At 33.9% G+C, this 15437-nt stretch overlaps 1 protein-coding gene across 7 annotated transcripts in view; it reads right to left on the bottom strand.

Annotated features, from left to right (window-relative positions):
• Positions 1 to 15437, bottom strand: part of BAZ2B (bromodomain adjacent to zinc finger domain 2B) — a 307588-nt gene that overhangs the window by 128848 nt on the left and 163303 nt on the right. For all 7 annotated transcript variants that reach the window (XM_082464830.1, XM_082464829.1, XM_082464828.1 and 4 more), the window contains one exon: positions 6906 to 7052. In XM_082464830.1, coding sequence (XP_082320956.1) covers positions 6906 to 7050 — 145 coding nt within the window. In that variant the 5' untranslated portion in view covers positions 7051 to 7052. The remainder of the gene's footprint in view (positions 1 to 6905; positions 7053 to 15437) is intronic.

Raw genomic sequence — 15437 nt, forward strand, 5'->3', positions numbered from 1 at the left:
TGGTTAGGACTCCATGCTCTCACTGCCGAGGGCCCGGGTTCAATCCCTGGATGGGGAACTAAAAAAATCCCACTAGCCACACGGCGCGGCCAAAAAAAAAGTTGAACTCCTGATTTATTATCTTCAACAACAACATTAAAACAAACAAACAAAAAAACAACAATCTTCCAAGCCCATATGACTTCAGAGTGGATTCTACCACACTTTTAGAGAAGAAATATTATCAATTTGATGCAAACTCTTCCCTAAAAAAGGTTCTTAAGAAGGAAGGACTGGTCAATTGTGTCAATTCTTCCGAGAGGTTGAGTGAGATGAGAACAGAAAAGTGACACTGGTGTGGACTGAGATATACATAAAAGACGAGGAAAAGGAGAAAGCACATACAACTATGTATTTTGAGAAGTTTGGTTATAAAGTGAGGCAGAAAACAGAGTAATTGCCAGAAGAGTGTTTGGGGTGAAAGAGGGAAGGGGTTTTGGTATGTATTATTTTTTAAGATGGGAGATACTATGAGCACGCTTTTATACTAATGGACATGATCCAATAAATACAGAAAAATTAATGATACTGTATAGGAGGAATGGGGTCCTTGAAAAGTTTTTTGCAATCTTTAAAAAGAATTTATAGGTATTTGCTTTTGTGACAGTTAATAGCCATATTGTCTTGAGTTAAGCATTTATTTTATTTGGTTTAACTTATATTATTACATACAATAGTATATCAAAAGAGATTTGTAGTAAGTACATGAGCTACTAGATGCACTAATGAAATACTATTTTATTCAGAAGAAAAGAACCATTGAAGTTGGAATAAAGCTCATGTATAGGTATCAGAAATTTATTATAATACAAAGGTGGGGAGATATGGAAGGGGGGCTATCACCAGATGACCTGAAATGGATAGATAATTGGCTCATAATTTAACATGTGCCCCAACCTCTTTTTAGTGTACCTTCCTGTGATGCAGAAGCTGAGCAGCTAAAAAGTATATTTACCAGTCTCTCTTGCAGCCAGGATTCTGGATATAATTTAGATTCTGCCAATCAGATGTATTTGGCACTGAGTTAAGCTGGCAGATTGGCAGTACATGAGGTATCCTTTTTGCTGGTGCAGATCTAGCAGGCAGCACAGAACAGCCCTGCAGCCTGTTATGTCAGTGGTTCTTGATGACTGGATTGCAGCTGAGGTGGTATGATCCATGGAGCCATCAGTTAGAACAATGGTGCCCTGACTGAACTAGAGGTAATTTCCTTAAGCAGGTCAATTCAACAGTAATGCTCTGAAATCACTCATAGGGGTCAGGGGTCAGCTCCTCAATAATTTTATAAGTGCCTGATTCCTTGTATTAAATCTTTCTGTTTAAAATAGCATCAGTGGTTTATGTTATCTCTAGCTGAACTCACTGATACATCAAATAACAATCTCAACTGGTGATAGTTCCAAAACCAAAAAGGCAATTCAGTCTATCACAACTGGCCTGGTATCTGATAACCATATACTTTTCAAAGTAATATTAAATGAGAGATAAGTGAAATCTCAAAAATATATATGCATAACCTTGGAGGTAGAGGACAATTTCTTAGACAAAAAGCATAACCATAAATAAAAATATTGATAAATCTGCCGACATTAAAATTGGAAGTTCTTTTCATCAAAAGACAATGTAGAAAAAAAAAGACACACCATGTGGGAAAAGCTATCTCCCACAAAGATAACTGAAAGAAGGACCAGCATCCAAAATATAAAAAGAACTCACAAATCTATAAGAAAAAGATACACAACCCAATAGAAATATGCACCAAAGCCCTAAACAATCACTTCAAAAGAGAGGAAACCCAAAAAGCTATAAACTTATTAAAAGGCACCTTAATGAACACTACTTCATATTCATGGACAAAAATCAAAAAGTCTGGCAATGACAAGTGTCAACATGAATGATAAGCATCAGGAATTATAATACACAGCTGATGAGAAAATAAATTGGTACTACTGGTAAAGCTGAAGACATGTTCAAAAACTTATGCATATGCATTAGGATTCATGTACAATGATGGTCATAACATTGTAATTGGCAAAAGTTGGAAACAACTCTAATATTTACCAAGAGTATTTACATGGATGTATAGTCCATTCAAATGCAACATGCAAAAAGATAAATGACCCTTTTACACTTTAAAATGTATTCTTCCTCCACATTTCTCATTACATCACCCTTCTCCCAGTTATCCAAGTCATGTCAGGGCTTCTCTCTCAATCTCTCTCTCAACATCACTTTGCCCAAATCCAGTCATTATATCCCATAAGAATCTACTCCCCAAATATCTCTGGAACCTTGTTTCTTTCTCCATCTCCAATAACTCCTTAATTTTGGCCCTTATCATTTCTCACCCAGATAAATTTTAAGTACCTTCTAATGGTCTTCTTTGCCTCTAGTCCCATCCTCATTGCAAACTGATGCTCTACATGCTGCTAGAGCTACCATTTTCAAAGCATTAAAATCCTTCCACTTGATCAAGTATGAATAAAAATAAAGGTTACAACTTGCTAGGCACCTATTCTATGTCAGGCATTATCTCATTTATCATTATAAAATGGGTATCATATTTATTTTATAGATGAGGTAACCGAAGTTCAGAAAGGGGTAATGTACCCAAATTCACATAGCTAATAAGTGGACAAGCCAAGATTCAATTTCAGGGCCTTTCAATTGCAAAGTCCTTGCTTTTAATCAATACATCATTCTGTCTAAACCCTTAAACATGGTGCATGAAGTTCTAAATGATCTGACCTTAACCTACTCCCCAGCTTGATCTCCTGTCCCTCTGTCCCATTTAGCCATAGCAGATACTGGCTATCCATTCTCTCCTTATTCCTTACTAATAAGCTCTATTTTCTTCAGGATGGCAATAGGCTCAGCTAAAAACTAATTTTCCTGGCCTTCCTTGAAGCTGAGATTACCATTCATATAGTTCCGACAAAAGAGATACTAAGTGGAAATCTCTGGATGGGGTTTCTGGGAAAGCTGTTTAAAAGGGGTCAAAGTAAGCTGGCATACAACTTTTGCCCTCTTCTACTCCACCTTCTTCCTTCCTGGAAAACAGGGCTGTAGGTGGATCAGCCTTCTAAAAGCCATGAGATAAGACACGTGAGCATGAAAGTCCCATACCTCAGAAGACAGGATATAAATTTAGGAGCCCAGGTCTGTGATGGCATCACCCACCTCAGAACTGCAGATCTATGGACTGGTACGTGTATTTGCCATGTGTTCCTATTCATAGTTAATCACTGTCGTAACTAACACATACCCTAAGTTGAGGCCTGACTGATCAACTTGCGATTTCCTCAATCTACCATGATTTGGCACAGTTCTACAGAGGAAGGCCTGCAATTAAGATACATGTGTAATTCAGTCTCTAACTTTAAAAGAAAAGTAGGCATACCCCAGCTTTAATGAGAGAAGTTTTAACACTTTCTCTGTTTTCTACATGCAGCATTTTACAAGTTTTGTTTGAAGGGTTCTACCTCAAAAATGGATTGAAAACCACTGGTCTATGGCACAGTTTAACTATCATTGAAATTTCTCAAAGTTCTATGCTTTGTTTGTATTAGGTCAAATGACCACAAATCTCGAACAAATCCACTCTGTAAAGTTTAATTTTGGAACTATGCTGAAATACTATTCTTTCAGCTTTCACTCAGAGGTAATATGTGAAATAGTGTCTGAATACGTATAAAATTGGCATATAGGATATTGTGTATCATGTGGCCTTTTATACAAAGGTTCTGGTGGTATATTCCCCAAACCACTCAGAGCCAGGAAAAAGTTCGTTTTTCTCTGAGGAACTGATGTTCACTAGCACTAGTATGTGAGTCACGTAGTCCACTATGTTTTCTTTTTATTCTTAACAGCTAATTAGTTAAGTTTTTTGTTCAACATCTGTGGTTTTCCTTGGCTAACACTTTTATACTTTTTAGAGTCTATCTTTTAATATTTTAGTTAATTGTTTTGTTTATTGTGCCAACATATTTATTGAAAGCTGTCCAAAATTATTGTTTAGAAGTAGGCAAGTTATTTTTTAAAAATCATACTTTAAAGGGAAAAGAAATATAACTCTTCTAAGACCGACAAGACCCACTATATGCAGAGAGCCTTAGATTAATCAATCTTTATTGCAGTGTTATTTTCTATCCAAGTTACTGTAATAAAATTAAAGGTGTGTTGTGAGAGACAGTCCTCCAAGGTCCCTGCATGTTGTTGCTGGGTATGCCAAGAATGCAAGGTCTTGACCACTCTTTAAAACTGGGCCATTTCTCAGGATTGCAGTGAGCAACCTTGATGGATGAGGTGACATTTCCTTCCAGACAAAGAGCGGCTTTGCTTTCATTTACTATAAAAGCAGCGGGTTGCCTAAGCCGTGACACAACCCCACTATATGCATAAGATTCAACTGGGCCCCTCCGTGTTGCCCCTGTGGGACTTGGGAGACATGGGGAGCCAATGCCAACATGATGTTTATGCTATTTGCTATGCTATAGTAATAAAATCTCTGACCTAGGAGTCTCACGTCTTCTACCAGCATCATCATAGTAACAGTAGGTATGTATACTTCCAGACCCTGACAAGGTGTTGATTCAAAAGAAATTAGTTGATCGTTCAAAGTTCAAAAGTAGGCTTGAATTAAATCCTTTGTAACTCAGAGGAATTCCTACAGAAATATCATTAATGAAGATGACAGAGAAAGGCCAATTAAAATAACTGTTTAAAACAAAAGAATGTCCTCAAAGGGACCATTAAAGAACTGGTGAGGTTTTGACATTTTACAGATGAAAATTCTTTTTTGTTGTTTCTATACATCAAAAACATTGAGGAGATTCAAATTGTTTAAAATAAAGAGGCTAGGCCCATTATCACTCTATAATTTTACTTTTAAAAGGAGAAAATTACAGACAATGACTAGGCCAAAAACAATGAATCAAATAAGAGAAGACAGGAAAATATGATAAACTGAATTATGCAGGACAACTAAGCATTCTCCATGCATTGTAAGGCTCTACTTTAAACATAAACCACAACACTGCGAATGTTAAAAACAAAAAATCATTTTCTTAGAAAGTGAAAAAAACTCATGCTGTAGGTACTAAAGGTATAATGTGTTAATAAGTGATATATTTTGGAATAAACATAGAAATAAACTATAGTTTCATTCAATTTAAGTATCTCCACATAAAAACTCAACCACCTATTTTACTTGCAAATAAATGATGAAAACTAATTCCTTTCTAGATAAGGAAATTTCTGATGTTATTCAGCAACTAAGCATACCCCACCCTTCTGCAACTCTCAACTACCACTAACAAAAAATAGCGCCCAACATGTGACTACTCAGAATCATAAGCAATTCAAATGTCACTAATTCAGAAAACTAAGTGAGAAATAGGTGGTAGCAAAGGGTCCAGAAAACTCAAGGCTCTGTACTCAAGGACTGAAAGCTTCAACATTAAAAAAAAAGGACATTTCCCTAGGAATATTATATATTTTAAATACAAATTCACAAGTAAATACAAAGTAAGACAGCAGATGGGAGGAACACAATGAAAGGAGCTGACACAAACGAAAGGAGAAGAATTATAAAAAGCACGAAAGAATAATTACAAAAGTACAGCTGTGTGCAATCATTTAGACAAAGAAACTTAAGGTAAAATGCCAACCATGGTATCACTATTTTTGAACACAGCATATCATCAAAGGCATTCATCATTTTATATATAGCCATCATTTTATACACAAGGGAAACGTGGATGAAGTTGTTAAATGAATGCCTTAACCAAGATTGTATAAGGTGAGGGAGAACAGGAATTTTATTTATTTTTTAAATGTAATGGTATTTTATTTTAGTTATTTTATAATCACTAAGAAAATGTTAGAAAATTGTTCTGATAAAATGACAAAATGACATCCTTGTCATTCCATTGATTGGAAAAAAATCAGAATAATTCAATAAATATATATTTGACAATTTGCTAGGGTATTTCGTCAGCAAATATTCCATATTTATGTATTTCATTTACCCAAAATTATAAATCTAATTTTGAAAAAGTAAAATATCATTTAGTTCTAATGTTTATACATATGAAATAATCTATAAGATAAAATATATTTAAGATTAAAAATCTTCCTAGTGATAAAGGAATAAGTTAATCAAGTTTAGGTTAAAAAAAAAAAAAAAGAATGTATTCTACCAAATATCCAAACATGTGTTTGGGCAAAAAGTGATTTTGAGGGGTAAATAAAAATACCTTCCACATAAAACTAAAATTGAGGATATTTTCACTACTGAAATAAAGTTCCCTTTTTAGCAGTATAAACTTCATTCATGTTTAAGAAAAATTTGTCAAATATCTTAAAATATTTTTCAAAATATTTAAAACTTTAAAAATATTTTCCATCAGGTAAATGATATGCCTTAGTATACATCTTGTGAACTAAGGGTAGCTGGGGTTTGGTGAAGGTCATTTCGAATACTGGAAGCAAATTTAGGGCAAAGGGTCCATGGCATTGGGACCTTATCTTACCATCAAGGATTCCTTTATATTTCTTCACTCCCTCATGGGCCTATTGTTTTAAAAGAGTTTGCATGTATTAATTTATTAATTAAAATGGTCAAAGGAAGATATTAAGATGAACTCTCAAAGCTTCTAAAAATCATAGAAAACATGGAATAAGCAGTGTTACTCCAGTGTGTTGATAAAATACAGAAAAAGCAGAGACTAAATGTTTAACCTAGCCACTGTTCAACAGATCAACAGAGGTAATGAGAACATTTTATTCAGAGTTCAATAAAACATTATGAATGCAAATTAGTAAAAGGATGGCATTCTAAAATTGAGCTAATAAAGGGTATTCACCACATGGGTTGATTGTAGAGCTAAGTGAAGCAGCTCCAGTGGAAAGGCCGCCTTTTGAAACTGATGAAGCCACAGAAGGTATAGAAGATGAAGTCGGTATAGCAGAGGAGGCTGTTGAGGATGGTAACCGTTCTCCAGACTCCATATCTGTGGGAAGGAGACAAATGTTAATTTACAGTATTAAATAGTGGAATTAAGCAAAAGGATGAAACATATTTAAAATAAGTCAAACTTTTAGGAATACTTTTTTAAAATATGAAATAAGTTTAGAAATACATGTTCTTCAGAGAGATAAAATATGAAATAAATAAAAATAATATAATTTAAAATACCAGTTTATGAAGTTTAATGTTAAGTATACCAAATCTTCTAGTAGACTTGCAGAATATTCTTATATAGAAAAATAATAATAGTCATTTGAATACAGTAACTTCATACAACTGTGTGTTGCCATAACTTTAGGAAAATTAGCATATTAACTTCTTATTCTTCTTAAATCACCTCATGATCTATTCACTTACATAATAATACCCATATTATCTTAATGAATCAAGAAGATACTACCACATTTGAGTGAACTGTAACCCTGTCTTCTAAATCCAGATAGCAATATAGTTGTAGGTCTTAAACATCCATGAATCTGACCTGGTAATCCCCAATACAGTGAGTCCCCCACAAAAAGACAAATACATTTTAGAGTTTATACTAGAGTCTAGTCTGAACTATGGTCTCAAAATGGCTTTAGTATGATCCATTTATAATGACTTAACCACCTCTAAGCATCTTTATTAATTTGCTTAGCTATTTTGGGTACAACCTTACATTGGTCTTATTGTAATAGTTTATGTTGATATTAAAAATCTAGAATGGAAATGGATGAAGGAGTCAAAAGGTACAAATTTCCCATTATAAAACAAGTAAGTCATAGGATGTAATGGGCCGCATGGTGACTACTGTTAATAATACTTTATTGTACATTTGAAAGTTGCTAAGAGAGTAGATCTTAAAAGTTTTCATCACAAGGAAAAAAATTTGTAACTGTGTGGTGATGGATATTAACTTTTTGTGGTGTTCATTTCACAATACATACAAATATCAAATCATTATGTTGTACACCTGAAACTAATATAATGTTATATGTCAATTATATCTCAATAAATTTAAAAAATCTAGAATAGGTTATGGTCATTTTAATATTCTACATACACTAATACCACAATTAAGCAAGGAAATTGTAAAGCTCACAGTTGCTTTAAGGAGTACACATACATAGGAAGAGACAAAAAAATACACTACGCACCCATAAATGAACTTATGATCAACTACAAGTAAACTTTCATCATTCAAATAATCTAATCACAAAAAGATTTTTGCATGCAATTCTATAGCCAATTCACATAATTACTATGTTTTCTAAGAAAAATAATTTGATTTCATTTAAAAATATTGGCCAATTAACACATGAAAAGATGTTCATCATTGTTAATTATTAGAGAAATGTATATAAAAACTACAATGAGGTACTACCTCATGCCAGTCAGAATGGCCATCATTAAAAAGTCTACAAATAACAAATGCTGGAGAGGGTGTGGATAAAAGGGAACCCTCCTACACTGTTGGTGGGAATGTAAATTGGTGCAGCCGCTATGGAAAACAGTATGGAGATTCCTCAGAAAACTAAAAACAGAACTACCATGATCCAGCAATCCCACTCCTGGGCATATATCTGGACAAAATTATAATTCAAAACGATACATGCACCCCTATGTTCATAGCAGCACTATTTACGATAGCCAAGACATGGAAACAACCTAAATGTCTATTGACAGATGAATGGATAAAGAAGATGTGGTATACATATACAATGGAATATTACTCAGCCATAAAAAAGAATGAAATAATGCCATTTGCAGCAACATGGATGGACCTAGAGATTATCATACTAAGTGAAGTAAGTCAGAAAGAGAAAGATAAATACCATATGATATCCCTTATATGTAGAATCTAAGATATGACACACATGAACTTTTCTATGAAACAGAAACAGACAGAGATAAAGAACAGACTTGTGGTTGCAGGGGGTGGGGGAGCGGGAGGGATGAGTTGGGAGTTTGCGATTAGGAGATGCAAACTATTACACATATAATGGATAAACAACAAGGTCCTACTGTATAGCACAGGGAACTATATTCAATATCCTGTAATAAACAATAATGGAAAGGAGTATGAAATAGAATATATACACATGTATAACTGAATCACTTTGCTGTATAGCAGAAATTAACACAACATTGCAAATCAACTATACTTCAATAAAATAAATTTTTAAAAATAAAGTAAAATATTGGTCAATTAAAATAATGCAAGATTAATGTTTAAATAATTGAGAATCCATATGGTATGTAGATGATTTTTCTAAGAGAGATACATATGGAAAAGGTAATCTCAGGTTGACACAATAGCATCATTAATAGGGCAGTTTCAATGAGTTTTCCAATCACATACAATTCAAAAACTTCTCTTCATATTCTGCCATTGCTGTCAATCACCTCCAAAGATAATGAACTGCTCTAACAAGTATGCCCATAATCTTAAAGAATTTTTCTTTCTCTTTATCAGCATTCAATATGGAGAGGCATAGTTGATACTGATGGCTACATGGAACTAATGCTTAAAAGGCAGATTTTGGGTCATCAAACAGTTACTTTTAAGCTTTGAGACACATGGCTGTCTGACAGCAAGGTCCATGGCTGACAACTTCCTCTATAAACTATCTTCACCAGCAAGTCTCATTTCACTAAGTACAAAACACATATATTTACAAAAAAAAAAAAAAACCCAAAACATAGATCGAGTTTACAGGAAAAGGCTGTTTTAAAAAATTTAGAGCTGGTAACCTTACTGTCTCAAAGATTTCTAAAATGTACTATTTAAATGTATTTTGGGGGCTTCTCAATGATTTTATTTTTCATTTTGTTAATTAAAAATTTTTTTAAATTGATGTAAAATTGACCTACAACACCGTGTGAATTCTAGGTGCATGACACAGTGATTCAATGTTTCTATACATTACAAAATGATCACCATGATAAGTCAGTTACCATCTGTCACCATACAAAGATATTACAATATTATTGACTATATTCCCCATGCTGTACATTTCATTCTTGTGACTCATTTATTTTGTAACTGGAAGTTGGTAAATGTATTATTTTTTTTTTAAATAATGAAAGGGTTTTTAAAAAAAAAAAAAAATTTGCCTTTGTACTCCACAGCAGAAGTAATTTGGGACATAATATAGATAAGCACTTTAGCTGAGTACCTGGCATATAAAAGCTCAATGAATGAAAGTCATTGCTTTTTATAGGATAATAGGTTATGAGCTCTAGGTATATTTCTTTCTGTTGATATAAATTCACTCAAGACTAAAACAAGGAATACCCAGAAGGCATAATGAGCAGTCTCTACATATTGCTCACTGGAGATTACTCTTCCTGGAAATATTTATTAAAATAAAAAATATACATGTACTTGTATCTACCAATCTACTTTTAAGACTCTATTCTATAGAAATAAAGCACCAATAGTTCCTTTATTATAACACTGTTTAAAGGTAAAATAAAATTGAAACCTGGAAGTACAAAACAGTAGAACTAGAGCTAGTAGTATGAGGTTGGGGGCCTTTTTCAGTTTCAGTAAAAGTGCAGTTTTCTCATTTATTCTTGTTGTTCTTGCTGTTCATTTAAGTGGGAAAAGTTTACCTCTTTTTTAAAAAACATGCTTATGCAGCCATTTTCCTTAGAAGTTCTATTATATACATTATTCATATATTCTTTTATTTCAACTATTTTAATCTTAGATACATATTTCTAGCCAGTATTCCTCTCATACATAAAGTACTTTTTTCTTACACTGGCCTTAAGTTAAAACTTTTTTTCTCATGTTTTAATAGGTATTTCTTAGTTCCAGTAACTCAAAATTTGGTCAACTATTCCATGTTCATCTTATAGATATCTTTCTTTTCATTTTAAAGAAATGTAACAAATCCACTCTAGCCTTTGCTACTCTAGAATGAAGATTGTTTTATGCTTGCATTAACAAGGATTGGCTTTTCAAGTTTTTCTTTTTAAGTTAAATATTATTGAATTCAGATTTTATTTACTATTGTTCCCTGCTAAGCTTAACTCTGGAAAGAATCCTAGCCACCAACTTGAATGTTAAAAGGTAGGAAGGCAATGCCTTTGTTACAGTGAATAATTCACAAAACAATCATTGGCTTGCCATATTGTAAGAACTATTCAAAGGAGAAAGTTTAAAATACATGTGCACCAAAGGATGCTAAAAGCAGTAGGTGAAAGTCTGAGTAGAAACAAGGGATTTGCATAGTCTCAAAGTATCCCCTTTAAGATATTTACTAATTAAAAAGGGCAAAAGAGTAACACCACAGTGGAGAAACTATATCACCAATAATAAAACATATTGATATCATGTATCCTCTGATGCGCTCAGTAGAGCATATCACCTCTGTGGTATCCTTCCCAATAACATATAACCTCCATGAAATCATGAGAAAACATCAGACAAACCCAAACTGAGAGACCATATACAAAATAACTGACTAGTATTCATCAAGTATCAAGGTCATGAGAGAAAAGGAAAGACTGAGGAACTGCCATAGGTTGAAGACTAAGGAGATACAACAACTAAATAATGTGGGATCAGATTGGATTTTGGAACAGAAGAAGGACATTAATGGAAAAACTGGTAAAATTCATAAAAGATATGTAGTTTATGGTTAATAGTATTGTACCAATGTAAATTTTCTGATTTTTTAATTTTAATAATTGTACTATGGTTATATAAATTAATAACATTAGGGAAAGCTGGGTAAAAAATATAGGTGAATACTATGTACTTGCTTTTTAACTGTTTTTAAAGTCTAAAATTATTTCAAAATAAAAAGTAAAGAAAAGAAAAAACAAAGTCTGGCATACAGTAAGCACTTAAAATATATATATATATACATGCATTGGGATTGAAGAGTGTAAACTTAGACCTTGAAGAAATGAAGATAGAGATTACATTGTATCAGCAAGACACTTGATAATAGATGTTATCTGGGTTTAAAAACTATATCTGAACCTTATTAGCTATGACCTTATAAATTATGTAATTTCAGTGAACTTCCAGTTAGTTTCCTCATGAGTAGTATGAAGGTATAACTGGGAAAATTAAATGAGATAATGCATATAAAGTTCTGAATACCTAGCATTCAATAATTGTCAGCAATTGTTTTTTATAAGTGAATGTCTGTGCATATAATTATCCATGTGTATGCGTGGCAGTAAAAGGTATTTTTAGATTATTCATTTCAAGTAAATATTTGAGTCACATCTATTTATAGGTTATATGTATATGCATAGCATGTTTGACATTTTTTACCCAGATAAGTTATGATAAGAATTTAAAATAGGGAGATTGGGATTGACACATATACACTACTGATACTATGTACAAAATAGACAACTGATGGAAACATACTGTATAGCACAGTGAACTCTAATGCACTGTGGTGTCCTAAATGGGAGGGAAATCCAAAAGGAAGGGGATATATGTATATGTATGGCTGATTCATTTTGCTGTGCACTAGAAGTTAACATTGTAAAGCAACTATACTCAACTAAAAATTCAAAAGGAAAGAATTTAAAATAAATGCCTCGGGACTTCCCTGGTGGTGCAGTGGTTAAGAATCCGTCTGCCAATGCAGGGACATGGATTCGATCCCTGGTCCGAGAAGAACCCACATGCCGCAGAGCAACTAAGCCCATGCGTCACAACTACTGAGCCTGCACTCTAGAGCCCGCGAGCCACAACTACTGAGCCCGCGTGCCACAACTACTGAAGCCCGTGCACCTACAGCCCGTGCTCCGCAACAAGAGAAGCCACCGCAATGAGAAGCCCGGGCACCGCAACAAAGAGTAGCCCCCGCTCACTGCAACTAGAGAAAAGCCCCAGCAACGAAGACCCAATGCAGCCAAAAGATAAATAAATTATTAAAAAAAAATTTTTTTTAAATGCCTCACAATTGTATAAGTACAAATGGCAAGGTGTTTTACCTCAAAACTTTCCAAAAAACCTGGAGCACAAATATAAATGAAAATTAACATATTAATTTTCAGTTGAAAAAATTTACTCTGTGATCACGAGTTACTATTCATCATTCAAGCATACTACATAAAAGTTGGCAGAAATCCATTTATTCAAACCATCTTAGAAAAATACATTCATTAAAATAAAAATAGGGGCTTCCCTGGTGGCGCAGTGGTCGAGAATCCGCCTGCCAATGCAGGGGACACGGGTTCGAGCCCTGGTCTGGGAAGATCCCACATGCCGCGGAGCAGCTGGGCCCGTGAGCCACAATTACTGAGCCTGCGCGCCTGGAGCCTGTGCTCCGCAACAAGAGAGGCCGCGATAGTGAGAGGCCTGCGCACCGCGATGAAGAGTGGCCCCTGCTTGCCACAACTAGAGAAAGCCCTCGCACAGAAACGAAGACCCAACACAGCCATAAATAAATAAATAAAAATTAAAAATAAAAAAAAAGTCACTCTTTTAAAAATAAATAAATAAATAAATAAATAAAAATAGTATCCAAGAACCACCTATTCCCAGATTTCGGTTCTGGCCAAAGCATCCAGATCTGATACTTACACTCCTGTAATAGTCTCTCATTCTGACTCTGTGTGTTAAGAATATCACCTTCATCGCACGTTCCAAACAAACACCATCCAACCAATTCTTTGTGGCCCAAACCAGCCCAGACACAAGATAAAAATGAACAGACTGTAAGAACATGATCCTAACCACAACACGCTCACCTATGGGAGAATATCAATTAGTAGGTATGTCTTTTAGCTTAAGGCCATTCATGAGAGGATATTTTCTAATGTATAACTTCAGAATTTTCTTATTTACAAAGCTAATCAGGTAGGGTAAAGATTACTACAACTGAAAATTAACATATAACACTACAGTAAAAAAAGTTGTTGATGTGAATGGGTGAAAAATGTGCGATGATGAAGGGATTCTAAATGATTTGATCCATTAGAGATCTTTCCCATGGTCTGAAGCAGTAGTTCTTAACCAGAGGTGATGCTGTAATACCCCCTCATCTACTAGGAAACATATGACAATGTCTGGGAACAGCTTTGATTGTCATAACTGAGAAGGTGCTACTGGTATCACGTAGAAAGAGTCCAGCCAGGGATGGTGCTAAACATCCTACAATTCACAGGACATTCCCACACAGAGATAATTACCTGGCCCAGAATGTTAGTAGTGCTAAGGTTGAGAAATTCTGATCTAAAGTATCAAAAACTGTATTACTTGGAATTCAATCAACCAAAACTTGCTGTTAAGTAGAAGTTCTTTATAATTATTATAAGAAGATATTTCAAGCTGATTTATTGCCACTGCAATAAATGATAAAATTATATTCAACCTATCTTTATCAGCATACCGCCAGAGTTTATTATTTTACATTTTGTCCTAATTGTTTAAAACTGATCATGTATAATATACAATTAATGCACATCATAATGTTCGCACACACTGGGTAACATGAATTTACTGTATTTTACTGAGATGATATTTACCTATAACAATTCTGAGAACAGACAAAAATCAGAATTACCACAAACAACTTCTTCCCTGCATGATGATTTTACATACGCCAAAAAAATTCAATGATCAGTTGTTAATGATACTAATCAAATTCACACATATCAAATGTTCCTTTTTCTGTAAACATAGAGCTTATGAACACTGACAGCTGCTAGGTGTAAACCTGAACAGGTGCAAATAGGGACGGGCAAGACAAGTTGGCTCCAAAACATAAACAAGATCAGCTGCCCTCTGTTTCACCTGCATGAATCCTTTAAAAGTATAGCTATAGAATAGACTGAAGATTCAGAAAGTAAATATATAAATAGACAGATATTTCTCCTGCAAGGAGTTTTCTTAGAATGTCTTTATCTTTGCTAACAATACCAAAGGTTCTCTGTGGGAGCTCAAGGCACAAAAGTAGATTTGGTAAATGCTCACTTTTCCTTACAATATAACCTCACGTGAAAAACAATAATTGGGAAGAATATCAGGAGACAGTCACTATGCTGCTTCTTTTGCTTTAGCAGGATCGCTAACAGTAGAGCTTTATAAATCAATTATTTTCTCAAAGTTCTGACAAAGGCTTTTATATAACTATTTTAAAAATAACTTACAGGATACTGAACATTTGGATAAACAATACTTCAAAATATTACGTAGCAAAACAAAAACAAAAAACAAGCAACAAACAAAAATTTTTCTGTTAAAGGATTTAGAGAAATAGGAGATGAGGCAGAAATACCTTATTAGACAATGAACAAAATTATTTTCTGAATATTTTTGAAGGAAAATGATTCTATTTATAACATTTTTATTTACCTACATTTTCAGAAATAGTTATTTCAACTCATTAAGTATAATATATTGTGG

Source organism: Balaenoptera physalus, assembly GCF_965194825.1.
Source record: "Balaenoptera physalus genome assembly, chromosome: 6".
Classification (NCBI taxonomy): Eukaryota; Metazoa; Chordata; class Mammalia; order Artiodactyla; family Balaenopteridae; genus Balaenoptera; species Balaenoptera physalus.